At 40.3% G+C, this 19,450-nt stretch overlaps 3 protein-coding genes and 1 non-coding gene across 4 annotated transcripts; 3 read left to right on the plus strand and 1 right to left on the minus strand.

Moving 5' to 3' along the window:
• Nucleotides 1-29: 29 nt before the first annotated feature.
• On the plus strand, nucleotides 30-3,068 carry LOC104733043 (4-coumarate--CoA ligase-like 8). The gene is made up of 5 exons (XM_010452660.3): nucleotides 30-1,163; nucleotides 1,279-1,415; nucleotides 1,491-1,558; nucleotides 2,593-2,695; nucleotides 2,789-3,068. Exons 1-5 carry the CDS (start codon nucleotides 455-457, stop codon nucleotides 2,900-2,902), a joined length of 1,131 nt encoding a protein of 376 aa, XP_010450962.1. The 5' UTR covers nucleotides 30-454; the 3' UTR covers nucleotides 2,903-3,068.
• A 2,630-nt stretch (nucleotides 3,069-5,698) lies between these two features.
• LOC147932958 (uncharacterized) lies at nucleotides 5,699-9,652 on the plus strand. Its single transcript, XM_087477227.1, has 8 exons — nucleotides 5,699-6,145; nucleotides 6,208-6,505; nucleotides 6,647-6,786; nucleotides 7,270-7,750; nucleotides 8,223-8,384; nucleotides 8,467-8,867; nucleotides 8,988-9,045; nucleotides 9,132-9,652. The coding sequence occupies exons 1-8, from the start codon at nucleotides 5,699-5,701 to the stop codon at nucleotides 9,650-9,652; spliced, it is 2,508 nt and encodes an 835-aa protein (XP_087333353.1).
• Nucleotides 9,653-14,135: 4,483 nt separating this feature from the next.
• LOC147932959 (uncharacterized) lies at nucleotides 14,136-16,452 on the plus strand. The gene is made up of 7 exons (XM_087477228.1): nucleotides 14,136-14,210; nucleotides 14,517-14,882; nucleotides 15,248-15,377; nucleotides 15,479-15,540; nucleotides 15,619-15,669; nucleotides 15,790-15,903; nucleotides 16,174-16,452. Exons 1-7 carry the CDS (start codon nucleotides 14,136-14,138, stop codon nucleotides 16,450-16,452), a joined length of 1,077 nt encoding a protein of 358 aa, XP_087333354.1.
• Nucleotides 16,453-18,680: 2,228 nt separating this feature from the next.
• LOC147932960 (small nucleolar RNA R71) lies at nucleotides 18,681-18,787 on the minus strand. Its single transcript, XR_015576854.1, has one exon. It is a non-coding gene; the product is annotated as a small nucleolar RNA R71 (small nucleolar RNA).
• Between the last annotated feature and the right edge of the window lie 663 nt (nucleotides 18,788-19,450).

Consider the following 19,450-nt stretch of genomic DNA (forward strand, 5'->3'; position numbering starts at 1 on the left):
ACCCTAAGTATATGATGTAACAAGTACCTGATTAGTGGTCGGCAGATTCCTAGATTTGTACAAACATACCCACTGTCTAGTGTCTTCGTCTATGAAGGCAGTTGTGCCACGGTGCGTTTGGGATGATATGAATGTGGTGACGTCGAGCGAGTCATTTGAAGGAAGTGCCAATGGTTTGCGTTTACTGTAAAATGAGGAGTTTGCTTCGCAGAAACCATTTCTTGGATTGATCAGTGATGACAATATTACGGAATTAGTCATTTTCTAAAGTTAGTATTAGATTGTTTGGTGGATATATAGCTCTTAGACTGTTACTCTATTTATATTAGAAAAAATAAGCTGACACATACGAATCAGAGCCTCTTCCTAAATAGCTCCTAAACTCGCTGGTTCCGGTATATCCATCATCCTGGATTGCGTTAAACCTACCCTACGCGCTCCAGGAGGACTCAAAATGGTTGGAATATTAAGTGAGATGATGAAGAAAGAACCAAGTGGTCAACGAGTCAGAAACCAAGTTAACAAAGACGATACGGCGATGTTGCTTTACTCGTCAGGGACAACAGGACGAAGCAAAGGTGTCATCTCGTCTCACGGAAACCTCATAGCACATGTGGCGAGATACATTGCGGAGCCATTTGAACAGCCACAACAGACCTTCCTTTGCACTGTTCCATTGTTCCACACGTTTGGTTTACTCAACTTCGTTATGGCCAGTTTGACGTCAGGTACTACCGTTGTCATCCTACCTCGGTTCGAGCTCGGCGAGGTGTTGGCGGCGGTTGAGAAATATAGAGCCACGACTCTGATTCTCGTGCCGCCAGTTTTGGTAGCCATGATAAACAAAGCGGATCAGATAAAGGCGAAGTACGACGTGAGCTTCTTGAGAACGGTTCGGTGCGGTGGAGCACCGTTGAGCAAGGAGGTCACAGAAAGGTTTATGGAGAAATATCCAACGGCTGATGTTTATCAAGGTTACGCATTGACGGAATCCAACGGTGCAGGAGCTTCGATAGATTCTGTGGAGGAGAGTTGGAGATATGGTGCGGTGGGGTTGTTGTCGTGTGGTGCACAAGCAAGGGTTGTGGACCCGGAGACAGGCCTGGTCATGGGTGTGAACCAAACAGGAGAGCTTTGGCTTAAAGGGCCTTCTATAGCCAAAGGTAAATTAGATATAACATCGTACTACGTTTTTTTTTTTGTCATGATCTCTTCTAAGTTCTAACATACAGTCATGCACAAAAATCACTCTAATAATTTTTTTATTTGTGTTTGAAGGTTATTTTAGAAATGAAGAAGAAATTATTACTTCAGAAGGATGGCTTAAAACAGGAGATCTTGGCTATATAGACGACGATGGATTTCTTTTTATCGTGGATCGATTGAAAGAGCTAATCAAATACAATGGTTTCCAGGTTAAATCAAATTAATACAATTAGTTTGGCATGTTTCAAAAATTAAATCACTTATTGTTTTGGATTATATAATAGGTAGCTCCAGCTGAACTAGAGGCTCTCCTACTGAATCACCCAGATATTCTCGACGCAGCAGTTATTCCGTAAATTCTTAATTGATCTCTTTTTTTTTTAATTTTTTTTTTATTTTATTATATAATTTACACTTCAATTTAAACCATAAAACAAAAATAACCAAACTGATGAATTTACTGTATCTATAATTCTATATGGATTTTATTTTAAACTAACTTAAATACCATAAATCATAAAACTCGAACCAAAAAGAACCCAAAAAATCATACCTTATCCTAATCATAAAACTAATTAGTGGTGGACGCAATGTAAAATATGGGGTTTAATTAACACCCATGATTTTTCAAAAAATGGTTTAGGTTCTAATAAAAATTTAAATTGACCCCCTTTCGTAAAATATGTTTGACCCCCATAAAATATTTATCTTAATATAGCCCAATTAAAAAATTAAAATCATATAAAAATTAGTATTTTTCAGTTTGACAAATTAATAGTTTTATAAAAAAGTAAAATCATATGTAAATCGGTTTGGTTTTAGCTTGGTTCCAGTTTTTAGATTATTTGGTGTTTCTTACAAAACAAAAAATATATATTTGATGTATCAATAAAAACAGAAATAATAGAAATAATATATCAATCAATTAGTTAATAAAATTCAAATATTATAATCTAAATCTAGTTTTGTATACCCAAATACTTTAAATAATCATCCAATAAAAAAAAACCTTAAAGACATTTATTCAACACAATATAAACTGAACAAATACAATTATATATTATTATCCCAATTTTTTAGCAAAAATAAAAGAATATTCATTTTTACTAGTGTTAACCAAGCAACCCAAAGACCGAAAACTTAACAAAAATGACAACCAAATGGGTATTTTAGGTTAACTACAATTAATTCAATTCATTTATTTTGATTCGGTTTAATCTTTCTGGTTATAGATTCTTGGTTCACCGTTTTTTTTTTATATCGTTTTCATAGTATTATAATAATTTTTCTTCTTTTTCTTACAAAAAATTTATGACCGACTAAATTTTCTAGCTCCTGTCACTGAAACTAATATAATGTTTTTATCTGTTTTTTTGCATCACAAAGGTTTCCGGATAAAGAAGCAGGACAATATCCGATGGCTTACGTGACACGAAAACCTGAGAGCAATCTCTGTGAGAAAAAAGTTATCGAATTTATTTCTAAACAGGTGCTTTTATGATCACAACCATATATATAACACAATTCAATTATGTAATGTTTTGTAACTTAGGTGATGGATTTTAGTTAATATGATAAACAGGTGGCACCATATAAGAAAATAAGAAAGGTCGCATTTATAGACTCCATACCAAAGACTCCATCGGGCAAGACACTTCGCAAGGATCTACTAAAATATGCCATCTCTAAACTTTAAAAGAATCGATACTTTGTCATTTTCTACTTGTATTATTATTTTTTCCTGACATAATGACAGAAAAGTTAGAACTGGTAGTTCGATTATGATTTATATGATCAGAACTTTCCTATTCGAATCGTATATGTTTCTATCTTTGTGGTTGACAATTATATATTCATCACAACACTGTATATGGTAGTTTACCGGTTCGACCGCAAACAGTAATGTTAAGAGCACAACTTTATTTTGTTATAGAACCAGCATTTTCAGACCCATCCTCGACCTGCGGTCGAACCGTGGCAAATTTTGTAAAAGCCACAAACTTATTCACGAATTTTATATGTGACAATTTCGTGACTAAATACAGTCACAAACAATATTTATGACTAAATCGTGGCTATATAAAGTCACCAAATTATGAAAAATACTTAGGTTCACTGTTGAACCTGTTTGTTCACCCCCTCTTCTCTCAGCCAATCAGAAATTTTCATCTAATATTTCATTTACAAAATAAATCAAAATTAAATTAAAAAGCAAAACAAATTAAGGAAACAAATTTTGTATACTTTTAATTAAGGAAAGTTAAGTATTGGCTTGATTTAGATTTTTAAAATTAGAACAAAATTATATGTCGGTTTGGGTTTACAAATGAAATGGTTAGGGTTTAGATTTTACAATTAAAATGAAATTATATGTCGGTTTGGGTTTACAAATGAGGTGGTTAGAGTTTAGATTTTACAATTAGAACGAAATTATATATGTCGGTTTGGGTTCACAAATGAGATGGTTAGGATTTAGATTTTACAAGTATAACGAAATTATATGTCGGTTTGGATTCACAAATGAGATGTTAGGGTTTAAATTTTACAGTTAGAACGAAATTAGAAGTCGGTTTGGGTTCACAAATGAGATGGTTAGGATTTAGATTTTACAAGTATAACGAAATTATATGTCGGTTTGGGTTCACAAATGAGATGTTAGGGTTTAAATTTTACAGTTAGACCGAAATTTGAAGTCGGTTTGGGTTCACAAATGAGATGGTTAGAGTTTAGATTTTACAAGTAAAACGAAATTATATGTCGGTTTGGATTCACAAATAAAATGGTTAGGGTTTAGATTTTACAAGTAGAACGAAATTATATGTCGGTTTGGATTTATTAAAGAGCGGTTTAAAGTTTAATTTTATAATAATATATACAAATTTTATTTCCTTATTTAATATAGGGGTGAATGAATAGGTTCACCCCTCAGGGTGAACCCTAAGTATTGTTCCAAAATTATCAAGTGACTTAATCGTAACTATATAAAGTCACAAAATTATGACATGACTAATTCATAGCTTATTAGCTACGAAAAGGTACCAAAATTCAGTGATTATTTAATAAAAAAATTGTAAGCGTATCCAAATTTTAAACACAACTCTAAAATCTTAAATTTTTTAAAAAATCTAATTACCAAAGTATATCTTTAAACTAAAATTTTAAGTCATTATATTCACATAAAACTAATATTTGAAACCATTTACATATATACTTTACATAAAATTATTTTTTAAAAAGCTAGATATTTAAAATCTTATCAATTTTTTTTAACCCCAAACCAAAATTTAATAGTTATAATAAATTGAAATTATATAATAATTACGTTTTTCAAATTTAATCAATTATTTCATAACTCATAACTGTAAACATAAATCATTAATAAATATATTATACAAAGAAAAAGAAAATTTGATATAAAAAACATATAAGTGTTGCAACAAAAGATACTAGCCTCTCACTGGCTGTTCCACAAAAATGAGGATCACTACATAGTTGATCATCCACCGTTAATAAAACTAAATCTAACGGACACAAAACCTTTATTTGTTTGTGTTTCTTGAGTAAATGCAAATTATTGTCTCATCTTCTTTATTCTTATATTACGCTGGTTTTTGTTCTTCTTCTTTTTTTTTTTTTCTTTATTCTTTGTTTTGTTTTCTTCTAGATCTCGCTGTTCAAACCTCCACCACAGCTTTTTTGAGCCACCGTTCACCACCACCACATAGTGAGAAGTTTAACGGTGTCGTGACGGAGTCTGATCAAAGTTCCGCTTGCTGCAATTTCTTTAACGATAATGGTGAAACCATCACCATCTAGCCACCACCATTTTTGAAAGGAAGAAAAAGAAAGTTTCAGATCCTAGATTTGTTTCACAACGAAATCCTCACCCTCCAGCCACCACCACCTTAGATAGAAGAACAAGAAAGCTTCACGTCCTAGATCCATTGCCAAACAAAACCCTCACCCTCCAGCCACCACCAGATCTGATGGCACAAAACCATCCGAGAGACTTGAGGGAAGAAGCGTTGCCGCTTCTGTTGAGATATTTTTTTATTTAATTATTTTTTAGTTAAAATTGATTTTGTAAATAAATTATTTTGTTTTATAAATAAATCATTATTAGATTTTTAATAAATAATTATCATTTTTTAATTAAAATTATATAACAAAGTCACCAATATGTATGTGACAAAACCGTTATAAATCAGCTACGAAATACGCGTGATAAAACCATGTCTAAGTAGCTACGAAAAAGCCGCGAAAAATTGGCCGCGACACTATAAGCAACGATTTTTTTTTTGTGACTAATCGTGACTATTTCATCATATATAGCCACGAATGTTTGACCTCAGCCACTAAAATTTTTGTGGCTAGGCTATACATATTTTTTTTACTAGTGTCTGCCACATCAGCTAAGAACGATCAGTAAAGTGATTTAGGTTTGCCTTGCACGTTAGGGTTTTCGTGGCCGCCACCATCGACTGGTCCTATGATGGAGCCAGTTAACGTTGTCCTCCCGCCGGAGGACAGCTACTCCTCTCAGTCCAAACCACCATCTTATGCTTCTGTGGTGAATAAGCGTCCATCTCTCAAAAAACACGATTTTGAAGTTAACCTAATTGATGGAGTTCCGACGATTGCAGTCTCGGATGAAGTGATACAAGATTCTATCCCTCTCTGGGAAGATTTTCTGGTGGGTATATTTCCTTTGACGGCTCCTCATGTTGCTAAGATCCATGTTATTGTTAACAAGATTTGGCCTCTTGGGGACAAAGCAATCAAAATAGATATCTATGAAAATACTATGAACTCTGTTCATTTCCGTATTCGTGATCCTCAGACGCGAGCCAGGGTCCTGTGGAGAGGGATGTCGAATATTGCAGGTCCCCCTATGATTTTAGCCAAATGGTCTCTTATTCCGAAAGAAGCTCAGCTTGAGGTCACTTCAATGCCTCTCTGGGTTTTGTTCTAAAGAATGTTCCCCACTCTTTGTTCTCTTAGGAGGGTCTTGGTTTCCTCACCAGTCCAATTGGCCAACCTATTCGCCTACATCCGGAAACAGAGCTCCGAAATTTTGAAGAAGCAAAAGCTTTTGTCGAGGTTGACTTAACGAAACCTCTACCACATTCTTTTTGTTTCAAGCAACACCAACAACCTGCGGTTACTGTTGAGTTTATATATCCATGGCTTCCGCCACGTTGTTCACGTTGTAGTAAGTGGGGTCACACAGAGGATGTGTGTGTCATAAAACAAGGATCCCCTGCAAAACGTTCTGACACAGTCGCTGAATTAGAGGAAGGTGAGTTGGTCACTGATTACGTTTTGCCTACAGCCTCTGTTTCACTTCCCCCTCCTGCAGTGAATTAGCCGGTCAAAACGAGTGCTCCGGTAACTGTTGATTCTGACAAGGACGGATGGTCATATGTGTCTTCCGGTAAAGGTAGTTGCAGTAGTGAAAAGTCTCGCAAACAGGAAACTATTCAGAAGACACTTCATTCTGCATCTCGATTCGCTGTGCTAGAGGACAATGCAGATGAGTTGCTGGTGCAGGACAATGTCGAGGATAACAGTGTTCCTCCGGTACCAAAGGAGTAGGTCGTTCAGCAGCAAGCTGGAGCGCCGGGTTCACAAAAGAATTTTTCTGGTGATGAGGCTCAGATGCGACCCGTCACTCGGCAATCGTCTCAAAAGACTTCCTCCGAGTCTCTTTCTCTCAAAGCTAAGCCCCCCCCCCCTAGCATTTCGAGCAGAAGGAACTCCACCAAACGTCATTAATGTCTGGGTTCTTCTGGAATGTGCGCGGCTTTAACAAATCTAAAAAATATTCCAATGTCCGAGACTGGCTTCAAGCTGCAAACCTGCAGTTTGGTTGCTTGTTAGAAACACGAGTTCAAGAGAGTAACGTTTCTTGGATTACTTCCTCTGTTTTCAGGGATTGGTCATATATGACGAATTACGAGTTTGCTAGATTGGGAAGAATTTGGGTTGTCTGGAGAAACAATTTACGTGTTTCACCAGTTTTTAAAAGTGGTCAATTGATCACTTGTTTGATTCTGGTTGCAGGGGCAGTGGAAGAGTTTTTTTGTCTCTTTTGTTTATGCATCTAATCTGGAGGAGGAGAGGAAAGAGTTATGGGAGGATCTGAAATCCAATCATGATTCACCATTGTTTCACAACAAACCATGGCTCATCATGGGTGATTTTAATGAGATTCTGGATGGTGAGGAACATTCGAACTTTGAGAGTTCACCTCTCCAACTAGTAGGGATGAGAGATTTTCAAGACACAGTTGCTCACTATTCCCTGGTCGACATGAGCTATCACGGCCCTTTGTTCACTTGGAGCAACAGGCGTGATGAGGATCCGATCTGCACGGCCCTTTGTTCACTTTCCATGAAGCGTATAGTGTTTTTTAGGCTGGGGGATGCTCTGACCATCTATGGTGCCGCTTTCAGCTTGGTGCTACAATACAACGGTCACGCGGACCATTCAAATTTACAAATGTTGTTGCCGCTAAGCCGGACTTCTTGCCAACGGTCCAACGGTATTGGGATGAAACGAGTCCTCTCTTTCATTCTACCTCTGCACTGTTCCGTTTCACAAAGAAGCTAAAGGGCTGAAGCCGATCTTACGAGGTTTAAGTCGTAATAAGCTTAGTAACTTGTCCACTAGAGTCGCTGAGGCTTATACGGTTTATGGGATAAACAGCTAGCCACTCATGCAGATCCTTCACGTATAACTATGGAGGAGGAGGTCGCCGCTTTTTGAGTGCTGGAACCAAGTTTCAGAGATAGAGGAGGGGTTCTTGAAACAGAGGTCCAAGCTTCATTGGCTGCAAGTTGGCGATAAAAATAACAAATATTTTCACCATTCAATCGCAGCTAGACTTTCTCATAATGCAATGAGGGAGATCAAATGCCAATATGGTTCTATTGCATCCACTTAGGAGGATATTAAAGCTGAAGCCGTCAGGTTATTCCAAGCTTTTTTATATCATACACCTGCGAACTATGTAGGTCCTACGGCTGACCAAATAACACAGTTTCTCGACTACCGTTGTTCAGCTTCGGAGCAAGCTAGTTTGATACACTCTGTTTCAGCGGAAGAGATTAGGGATGTGGTGTTCAAAATGCCAAGCAACAAGGCTCCGGGACCAGATGGATTCTCTGTTGAGTTTTGTAAGCAAGTCTGGTCAATTGTTGGCAATGACTTCATGACTGCAGTTCAATCCTTCTTTTTAAAAGGTTTTTTTTGCGTAAGGGAATGAACACCACCATCCTCGCTCTCATTGCAAAAGGAAGGATGCTCTTGAGATGAAAGATTACCGCCCCATCTCCTGTTGCAATGTTATGTACAAAATAATCTCAAAATTATTGGCCAATAGATTGAAGAGCATTCTACCCTCTTCTATATCTCCTAATCAGTCCGCTTCCATTAAAAATCGACTAATGCTGGAGAATGTGTTGTTAGCCACTGAGCTAGTCAAGAATTATCACAAGGAATCAATCACTAGCCATTGTGCAGTGAAGATCGATATCTCAAAGGCCTTTGACTCGGTCCAATGGTCATTTTTACTCCGTATTTTCAAGGCAATGGACCTTCCAGCTGAATTCATACACTGGATTGAACTCTGTATTGGAACTGCTTCATTCTGTGTTCAGGTGAATGGTGAGTTAGGGTTTTTTTTTGAAGTGAGCGAGGACTTAGGCATGGCTGCTTCCTGTCACCGTATCTATTTGTCATTTGTATGAAATTTCTATCTCGTATGCTTGATAAAGCAGCGCATGATCGACGAATTGGCTATCACCCTCGGTGTCGGAAGCTGCAACTCACGCACCTGTGTTTTGCAGATGATATACTGGTTTTCTCAGATGGGACACCATAGTCAATAGAGAGTATCTTAAAGGTTTTTGACGACTTTGCAGTTTTGTCCGGTTTTACCATTAGCTTGGAGAAGTCTACTATCTTCATGGCAGGTATCTCTCAGCTAACCCGCAGTGCTATTCTTAGCCAGTTCCCTTTCACCTCTGAAACCCTCCCAGTTTTTTATCTTGGTCTCCCCCTGCTCACTAAGCTTATGTCAAGAAACGATTATCTCCCTTTGTTAGAGCGAATACGGTCACGTATTACTTCCTGGACTAGTCGTTTCTTATCCTTTGCAGGACGTCTCCAGCTTATCCAGTCAGTTCTTACAAGTCTCACAAGCCTCTGGCTCTCTGCTTTTCGGCTACCAAAAAAGTGTCTTACGGAGGTTGAAAGTCTCTTCTCGGCTTTCCTTTGGTCGGGGCCTTCTCTCAGTACTAAAAAAGCAAAGGTTGCTTGGTCTGATGTTTGTAAGCTAAGAAAGGAAGGAGGCTTAGGTATTCGGTTACTCTCCGAATTGAACACTGTTAGCCTCTTGAAACTTATTTGGCGTTGCTCTCGGCAAAAGACTCACTGTGGGTGAACTAGTGTCACACAACTTTACTTCGGGATAAACCTTTGTGGTCTGATAAGGGAAACACATGCTCAGGCTCATGGATATGGCGTAAACTCTTGAAATATAGAGACAAGGCCAAGTTTTTTCACCAAAAGGATGTCCGTTCTGGAACTGATACTTCTTTCTGGTATGACATCTGGTCCCCCCTCGGGAGGCTCATTGACCTTTTAGGATCTCTTGGAATCATCGATATGGGTATATCTGTCCATAGCACTGTCGCTGCAGCTCTCTCCACACATTGTCGACGTAGACATTGCATCCCTGTTCTAAATCAGATTGAGGATGCAATGGCCTCACTTTGACTAACTGCTGGCAATGATATCTCCTTCTGGCAAGCAAAAACTGGTGTCTTCAAGACCAAATTCGCTTCACATGATACTTGGCACTTGGTAAGGCAGACACTCCCGGTCTGTGAATGGTATATGGCTGTCTGGTTTAAATACTCTACCCCTAAATAGTCCTTTATCACCTGGCTCGCTATGCGCAACCAGTTAGCAACGGGGGACAGAATGCAAAAGTGGAATGGCTCCGCCAACGGAACATGTGTACTCTGTGCAGCATCCGTCGAAACACGAGATCACTTGTTCTTTTTGTGTCCGTACTCCTCCCAAGTTTGGTCTGCTCTCACTGGGAAGCTCCTAGGTAGCCGGTTCAGAACAAGTTGGCACACCCTCATGCCCATACTTGTTGATACAGCTGGCCGCCTACACTCCTTTGTGTTTCGTTACACATTTCAGCTCACTTTCCACAGTCTCTGGTCCGAAAGGAATCACCGGCGTCAGGGAAACTCTGCAAAACCTCCCCAAGTTCTCATTGCAATGATTGATAAACATGCCCGGAACGGATTAAACACAATGACAAGCATTCCAGCTTATGCAGACGGCCTTCTTTTTTTGTTCCAACACCATAGTTACTAGCTATTGATTAATTAACACTTCTACTTTACTACTCAGCTTGATGATGCATTTATTGTAAAACAGTCTTTTTTTGTTGAATATAATTTTACATTAATAAAAAGAAAAATGTTTTAGTAAATCACAATGAAAAAACCTTTGCTACATCGAATACATCAGGGCAGGGCACATCAAGTTAATGAGAGTAGTCATGTTAAAAATGTAAAGCCAAGGCCCAAGGATATAGTAATGTTAATTATGCTTTATTAATTAATTGATTGAATTTTTGTACTAATTACATAATTCAGGATAGTTAAAAATGTACTTATTCATTAAAAAAAAAAGAAGATTGAAGAGGATGAATGAAGAGAACTGTGATGAAAAGCATTTTATATATCAAGGTAAAGTCATAACAAACATTAATTATAATAAAAAAAAACAAAAAAACAAACAAACAAACATTAATGATTATTTAATAGACTACCAATATAATAAGATTTACTACCTAAAAACTAAAGAAAGAAAACTTTAGTTGTTGTCAAAATAACAATTTTGACATGTGTATATCTTTTTGGATTCATAAAACTTGGATAAGAGTATCCATTAATTCTCGCGTCACGTAAAAAATACATGATAGTCTGTAATAAATTCAACACATGTGTATATTAAAAAATATATTGTAACGCCCGTGAACCGAAGTCCCGGTTTGGGATATGCATCGATAACTTGCATAGGTCAATGCAAAGTTCATTTTTGCGGGACGATTTAAGTGAAACCCTAAGAACAGATATAAAAGGGGAAAACTCGATGCTGTTGGGAGTTTTTTAGCAACCTTTCATCGTTCAGAGAGTTTTAGAAGGAGAGAAACGTTACCTCTGAATTCTTGGAGATTTCTAGCCATAGGAGAGATCTGACCCTGTGATGGATATTTGAGGCTGAGGTCGTGAGAGGAGCTTGCTAGGAGGCCATTGTCGTGGATTTAGAATCAGATTTGTCATTCTCAAAGGTGAGTGCGTGACCATGTTTTTTTTTGTGTGATTTTGGTTGTTGAATGCTTATGTGTTCGTGGATGAGTGTTTGCCATGAGTTTTGGAGATTTTGGAGGACGTTTTCGGCTTCATGGAGCCAAGAGGATTCAGAGAAGATCGTTTTTAGCGATGCTTCGCATGACTGCATTGATCGATGCAAGGTGTTCATCGGTCAACGTAGTTAGGGATTTGACGGCGACATGAGGAACTGTATCGGTCGATGAAAGAATGGCATCGTTCGATGCATCTAGGGATTTGGAGGATTGCATCAGTCGATGCAAGGAATGCATTAGTCGATGCAAGGACGTTGCATCAGTCGATGCAATCTTGCATCGGTCGACGCAATTGCAAAGAGTCGACGCGTGAGTTCAAAGGTTTTTGGTTTGCTTATATCTTTGTGTATTGATTGTGTTTGTCTTTTCTCCTGTGTGTATAGCCCAAATAATGGGAGGATCGCCTCACAGAGAATTTATAATAATAATCACGCATCTCATTTGTCTTGTGGTGCAAGTAAAAGCAAAGTGTGATCGTGAAATCAAGGCGATGAAGAAGATGTTCTAGAGGCTCGGTTGTGTGTCCTATGCTAATGTTAGGTTGCTAGGATGGAACAATGTGGTCTAGAATAACAATATTGCTGGTTGTGTGATTCATGTTGTTTGCTTCAGAATTGTTGTATTAGGATTTCTAGACATCTTCAGAATTGCTGGTTGAGGTATTTGTTGGATTATTGTTTGTTTAATGTTGTTTATTTTTGCTGTCTGGTTTGAATGTTGTTAGGTTGTTAGTGAGTATGAGATCACTAGAGAATTATTATACTAAAAAGAAAAAATGGGTTGGGTCATTTCAGTTAGGTATCAGAGCCCTTACGGTTCTAGGTACGGGTTCGTTGTGTGCTTTGTGTTGTGGATGTTTGGATTTGTATGCCTTGTTTATTATGTGAGTTAGTCAATTGTGTGTGGCATGTGTTCCTAGAACATCCTCTACAAGCCTTCAATTGAATTCCACGGTAAGTCTTGTTTTGTGTATGGTTTGAATTTTGTGCTTAGCCTTCTGTTCATGGTAGTGCAGATGGTTAGAGGTGGAGCAGTTGCTAGTTGTGGATACGGACGTGGTCGTGGTAGGGACAGAGGCCCAATTATTGGATTACTATCGACACTCTGGACCAGAGTGTGATAGTCGAGGGCGTCAGCGAGTCACATGCATTCCAGGAGGGGTCTGTGAGTATGGCAAGTCCAGCGGTCTAGCCTAGGGGTATATCTGAGCACATGTTGTGATGGTCAGTTCAGCGGTCCAGCCAAGGAAGGCTCAGCGTCATGGAGGTTCTGGCAAGGGCGGCAAGCCTGTGTAGAGAACCAAGTGGAAGTGGGAGGCTACGCAAAGGCCGAACGGTGTAGGATGCTTCAGGTGTGGTAGCTTCGATCACAAGGTGGCGAGCTGTCCACAGAGGAGTGGCCTGATGGCATCTTGAGCATTTTACCACTGCAGGGAGCCTAGGCACATCAAGCTGAAGTGTCCTAAGTTGCAAAAGATGGTGATGGCAGTGGTGCAGCATGTAGTGCAGCCAAGAGTGCAGCCAATGGCACGAATCAAGCATGCGCCGTGGGTGTACTCGAACAAGGAGACCGGTGGGACCAATGCCAGAGCGATCATAGGTATAATTTCTGAGACTTAGACTTAGTGAATTCCAGTATTTCAAATTTTATTAATGCATGTGATAGAGTGTTAGGGTTCTTAGCCCATAAGGTTTGTGTAAGGACCATATTGGTGGGAGGGTTTAGGTTCCACGTCATGTTTGATTCAAGAGCAACCCATTGCTTCATTACCCGGACTGCGCCGAGAGCGCCAATATCAGAAGAGATTCCGGAGAGCAAGCATGAGTTGTTAAATCCACGGCATGTGAGTTTCTGGGAGTCCTTGGATGGGCGAGGGGTGTGGATATTCAGATCGTGGGGGGGAGTCGAGGCAAGCAAATTTGTTTATCAGTCCCTTGGAGTTGTATGATGTTATTTTTGGGATGAATTGGTTGTATCGTCATAGGATACATCTGGAATGTCATCGGGGTAGAGTGGTGTTTGAGCATCCAGAAGGGAAGTTGGTATTTGAGAGAGTGAGACCGACATTAGGGAGTCTCGTAATCTTGGCCATGCAGGCCGTGAATATGATTGAGAAGGGGCGTGAGGCCTATCTGATTACAATCTCGATGTTGGAGTCAGTGGGGCAATCTACGATTGGCGGTATTCAGGTTGTTGAGGAGTTTGAGGATGTGTTACAGTCGTTGCAGGATTACCACCATCTCGGTATGATCCCTTTACGATTGAGCTGGAACTGGGGACTACGCCGTTATCTAAAGTGCCTTACAGGATGGCTCCAGCCGAGATTGCATAGCTGAAGAAGTAGTTGGAGGATGTTTTGAGCAAGGGATTCATTTGTCCTAGCGTTTCACCGTGGGGAGCACCAATGCTGTTTGTTAAGAAGAAAGACAGGAGTTTCCGCTTGTGCATTGATTATCAGGATCTGAACCAGGTCACTATGAAGAGAAAATACCCTCTTCCTAAGATCGCTAAGTTGTTGAGAGGTGCTACTTGGTTCTCCAAGATTGACATGGCATGAGGTTACCATCAGATCCCGATAGATGAAGCAGACGTGAAGAAGATGGCCTTCAGGTTGAGGTATGGGCACTATCAGTTCGTGGTGATGCCTTTTGGGTTGACCAATGCACCAACAACATTCTTGAGGTTGATGAACAGCGTGTTCCAAGCGTTTTAAGATGTGTCTATCGTCATCTTCATCGACGATATTCTGGTGTACTCTAAGAGTCTTGAGGAACATGTGGTACACTTGAGGGCATTATTGGGGAAACTGTGGGAGCAGAAGTTGTTCGCTAAGCTGAGCAAGTGCAGTTTCTGGCAGGAGATCGGATTTCTGGGTCCCATTGTGTCTGCAGAGGAAGTTTATGTGGATCCAGAGAAGATACAGACAATCATGGATTGGCCTAGACCGTACATTGCAACGGAGATCAGGAGTTTCCTTGGTTTCTGGGGTTACTACAGGAGATTCGTGAAGGGATGTGCGAGTAAGGCACCCCTGATGACTAAGTTGACAGGAAAGGACAATCCTTTTATTTGGTCACGGGAGTGTGAGGAGGGATTCCCAAGCCTGAAGGAGATGTTGAGCACTATGCTAGTGTTTGGATTGCTAGAGCAGGGTGAGTTGTATGTGGTTTCTATAGATGCAACCAGAGTTGGCTTGGGGTGTGTGTTGATGCAGCATGTGAAGGTAATTGCCTACGTTTCACAACAGTTGCGGAAGCATGATGACAACTATCCTACTCATGACTTGGAGACGGCTGCTGTAGTTTTCACCCAGAAGATTTGGGGATCTTATCTTTATGGCGGAAAGGTACATGTGTTTACAGATCAAAAGAGCCTGAAGTATACTTTCACTCAGCCTTAGCTGAATTTGAGGCAGAGGCGGTTGATAGAGTTGGTGATCGAATATGATCAAGAGATAGCTTACCACCCTGGTAAGGCTAACTTGGTTGCAAATGCCCTATGTCGGAAGCACGCGGCTTCAGCTCAGGAGCAGGATATGGAGACTTTAGTTGGAGTGATTAGTGTATTGAGGTTATTGTTGTCTTTTAGGAGCTGTTGGGTTTGGAGACGACTGATCGAGCAGATCTTCTGAGAAGAGTGCAGCTGGCTCAGAAGAAGGATGTGGGGCTGGGGAATGCCTTTATAGATGTGGATTCGGATTATCCAGTCTCTGCTAATGGTACCATTCTTGTGCACGGTCTAATCTGTGTGCCCAAGGATGAGGAGTTGTGGCAGAGATTCTGAGAGAGGCTCATGTGAGCATGTTCTCTATTTATCCAGGAGCGACCAAGATGTACTGTTACCTCAAACGATACTATCACTGGGCCGGGATGAAGAAGGATGTAGCTAGTTAGGTCGCGAAGTGAGATGTCTGCCAGCTAGTGAAGGCTGAGTATCAGGTTCCGGGAGGCTTATTGCAGAGTTTGCTCATTCCAGAGTGGAAGTGGGACATGATCACAATGAACTTTGTGGTAAGATTGTCAGTGACTCGGACCTCTGATGCGATTTGGGTCATTGTGGATTGGTTGACTAAGTCTGCACATTTTCTTTCCATTAAGAAAACTGATTGAGTAGCGGTTTTGGCTATGAAGTATGTGAGGGAGATAGTTAAATTGTACGGGGTGCCTGCGGGTAGCGTCTCTGATAAGAATTCTAAGTTTACTTCGGTGTTTTGGAGGGCGTTTCAGGTAGAGATGGGCACGCAGGTGCATATGAAAACAGCCTATCATCCTCAGACAGATGGTCAGTTTGAGAGGACGATCTAGACTTTGGAGGATTTGCTGAGGATGTGTGTGCTGGACTGGAGTGACCATTGAGCGGATCACCTGAGCTTGGTAGAGTTTGCTTACAACAACAGTTACCAGCCAAGTATCGAGATGGCTCCTTATGAGGCGTTGTATAGGAGGTCATGTCGTACACTGTTATGATGGACTCAGGTGGGGGAGAGGAGCATATATGGTGTGGATTTTGTTCAGGAGACCTCGGAGAGGATTCGGGTTCTGAAGCTGAACATGAAAGACGCTCTAGATCGGCAGAGGAGTTATGCCAATAAGACGAGGAGGGATCTTGAGTTTCAGGTTAGTGACAGAGTGTACCATAAGATGGCCATGTTGCAGGGTCCGAACAGGTCATTTTCAAAGACTAAGCTGAGTCTGAGGTACATGGGTCCATTCAAAGTTGTTGAGCGGTTGGATGTGTGCGTTCCACAAAGTCTTCCATCTGTTGATGTTGTGGAAATGTCTTCGCGAGGATGATCAGTTATTAACATTACTTTGGAGGCGAGGCCAGTGAGGGTTCTCGACAGGAGAGTGATAACTCTCTAATTTAAATGTTTTAGACACCCTTTTGTCCATATTTTGCATTATATATACCCTAACCTTAGCATTTTTAGGTCATTAACTGTAGGAATTTTCATCAAGGCCATTTAGGGTGTTGCATTCTTGCATTTGTGCATTTTGGATGAAAAACAAGTGCTTTAGAGACTAAAATGGCGGAAAACAAGGTCAAATCCAAGAATGTACCCGAAGGAAGAACAGTCTGAACCTCAACCCGATCGAAGAGGATTCAAAGGCAGGAAGAACAACCAAAGAACTACCCGAAGAACAACCTGACCTTATCCTCGTGCACTGCATCGAGCAGACCCTCAGGCAGGACTGGGCAGCTAGGTTAAAAGGGTTTCCATATATACCCCCTCTTCTTCCTCTTGCCCGAGCACGCCGCAGACACTCAGAACAGAGAGCGAGAGCTTCTGAGAGAGAGACTAAGCGATTCAAACACATTTTCCACTTTGTTAGGATTTGTATTCATTTCTTTTGCTATTCTTTTTAGTTTTCGATTATGTACTTTTATACTTTTATCTTATTTTCAATACAATGCAATTTTTGTTTATTTATGTTTTTGTGCTTTCTGCAATGAGATCTGAGTAGTGAAATAAAGTTTCTAGGGATGGGATAGACAAATATGTGTTCTTGATCGGTTAGGATGTCTTAGCTTGATTGTTTCACTTATATAAATTCCTTTCTAGATTGGTGTTCTTAATGCTATTTTCAGACCGAGAGGTTGAGATTCGATCTAGGGTGTTTTGCCATCAAGAGTTGTTGTTGAAATGCTTGATTCAATCAATGCTAGAGATTTACTCACTTAGCCTAAGAGATTAGATGTGTAAGGAGTTTATTGACAATAATGAATCAGTTTGTAATGCCTGCTTGGTCATGTTTCTCCAACGAGAGTTGGGTAGGGGAGTGACCAAGGTTGATTGTTTCTATCACGAGAGTGTTTTAACAAGATTTTAGAGATTCATTGTCTAGAGAATATTTGCTTGAGGCATGTAGGACATCCCATATTGGTTAGGAGCACTTATGAGTCGATTACCCCATCATTAGGAGATTTCTTATCTTGATTGTTTAACTTCATTCTATAACTCGATCCCTTACCCGAACTAGTACTCGATCACCAGCTTCGTGTACACCTTCGAGCTGTTAATCGTTGACTTCATGATCTGATCACTCCACCCGATCCTGTACTCGAATGCTTGCATCGAGTGATTAGGTCGTGTGGTTCTTGCCTTTTTATTTTCATTTGCTTATTTTAGGATTGTTAGATTAAACCCCAATTATTGCTTGGCTTGAGTTGCTTGCTTCTGATCATATCTTATCTGCTAGCATAACAACCATTTGGATTGTTAACCTTTTGTACTACAACTGCATAGGGAATTGATACCCTGGGTGAAAAACTTGTTATCAATTTGGGGCTGTTGCCATTTGGTTGAATTTTTTTTTGCTACGTTTAGGATTTCTACACTTGCTAGATCAAGTTCTATTCTACAGTTTGCAACTGACTTGTTTACTTTCGTGTTTGTTTTTTTTTGCATTTCAGGTACAACCCGAGCACCCACCTGACCCGTCACTCGATCACCTGGATCGGGTAGACCTTCGTGTACTCACTCGGTTAACTGATTGTGCATGCAAACACGATCCAGAATAGCCAATACTTGAGTCCTTTCATCGACAATATCTATAGACCAAGGTTACTCCGTCAACAACAAGTCCAACAACAGCAACCAACCACAATTGAGGAGGTCATGAATGATCAGAATGGTCCACCAGCTCCTCAAGAGAGGACCAACATAGGAGCAGGAGATGCTCCATCTACTCACACTCAAAGACACGGCATTGTGTCACCTGCTGTTCAAAACAACAACTTTGAGATCAAGAGTAGTCTCATCCAGATGATACAAAGCAACAAGTGTCATGGACTGCCAATGGAGGACCCATTGGACCATCTGGATGAGTTTGATAGGCTCTGTAGCCTAACCAAGATAAATGGAGTTAGTGAAGATGGATTAAAACTCCGGCTTTTCCCATTTTCTTTGGGAGACAAAGCACACATTTGGGAGAAATCACTTCCCAAGGAGTCCATCACCACTTGAGAAGCATGCAAAAAGGCGTTTCTAGCCAAATTCATCTCCAACTCCAGAATCGCAAGGCTGAGAAATGACATCTCCAGCTTTGTTGACAAAGGCAGTAAGACGTTCAGTGAAGCTTGGGAACGTTTCAAAGGATACACAAGCAGATGCCCGCATCATGGATTCAACAATGCTTCGCTGCTAAGTACACTATACCGAGGAGTAGTCCCTAAGATAAGGATGTTGCTGGACAATGCTAGTAATGGTAATTTCCTCAACAAGGATGTTGATGAAGGTTGGGATCTAGTGGAGAACTTAGCTCAATCTGATGGGTGCTACAATGAGGAGTATGATCGCACTATATGATCTTCTAGAGAGGATGATGCCAAGTACAATAGAGACATGAAAGCCCTCAATGACAAATTGGATAAGCTCCTCAGTCAGCAGCAGCATGTCCATGCCAACTCATATGAAGACCAGTATCAGCAAGAAGATGGGGAGAGTACTCAGCGAGAGGATGTGAACTACATCAATAATCAAGGGGGTTACAATAAAGGGTACAACAACTATAAATCAAACCCGAATCTGTCATACTGTAACCCGAATGTTGCAAATCCTCAAGACCAAATCTACCCATCCGTAGTCCAAGGGAACCAAGGCCAGCAAAAGCCTTTTGTCCAATACAATCAAAGTTATGCTCCTAAGCAGCATTATTCTAGCAATTACCACCAACCAATTGCACCACCTGGATTCCCACCACAGCAAGGCCCGCATAACCAATCTCAAGAAGCTGATCTATGCGGCCTACTTCAGCAGATGATACAAAGTCAAGCATCGGCTGCAATGGA

Source organism: Camelina sativa, chromosome 12 (genome assembly GCF_030686135.1).
Source record: "Camelina sativa cultivar CO46 ecotype springtype chromosome 12, ASM3068613v1".
Classification (NCBI taxonomy): Eukaryota; Viridiplantae; Streptophyta; class Magnoliopsida; order Brassicales; family Brassicaceae; genus Camelina; species Camelina sativa.

Coding starts and splice junctions, on each gene's coding strand:
- LOC104733043 (XM_010452660.3), top strand. CDS start 455: ATGGTTGGAATATTAAGTGAGATGATGAAGAAAGAACCAAGTGGTCAA. Junction 1,164..1,278: donor AGGGCCTTCTATAGCCAAAG/GTAAATTAGATA, acceptor TTGTGTTTGAAG/GTTATTTTAGAAATGAAGAA. Junction 2,696..2,788: donor TCGAATTTATTTCTAAACAG/GTGCTTTTATGA, acceptor TATGATAAACAG/GTGGCACCATATAAGAAAAT.
- LOC147932958 (XM_087477227.1), top strand. CDS start 5,699: ATGGAGCCAGTTAACGTTGTCCTCCCGCCGGAGGACAGCTACTCCTCT. Junction 8,385..8,466: donor TGGATTCTCTGTTGAGTTTT/GTAAGCAAGTCT, acceptor TTTTTGCGTAAG/GGAATGAACACCACCATCCT. Junction 9,046..9,131: donor AAGCTGCAACTCACGCACCT/GTGTTTTGCAGA, acceptor ACGACTTTGCAG/TTTTGTCCGGTTTTACCATT.
- LOC147932959 (XM_087477228.1), top strand. CDS start 14,136: ATGAAGAGAAAATACCCTCTTCCTAAGATCGCTAAGTTGTTGAGAGGT. Junction 15,670..15,789: donor TGATCACAATGAACTTTGTG/GTAAGATTGTCA, acceptor TTGGCTATGAAG/TATGTGAGGGAGATAGTTAA. Junction 15,904..16,173: donor AGGTAGAGATGGGCACGCAG/GTGCATATGAAA, acceptor GATTTTGTTCAG/GAGACCTCGGAGAGGATTCG.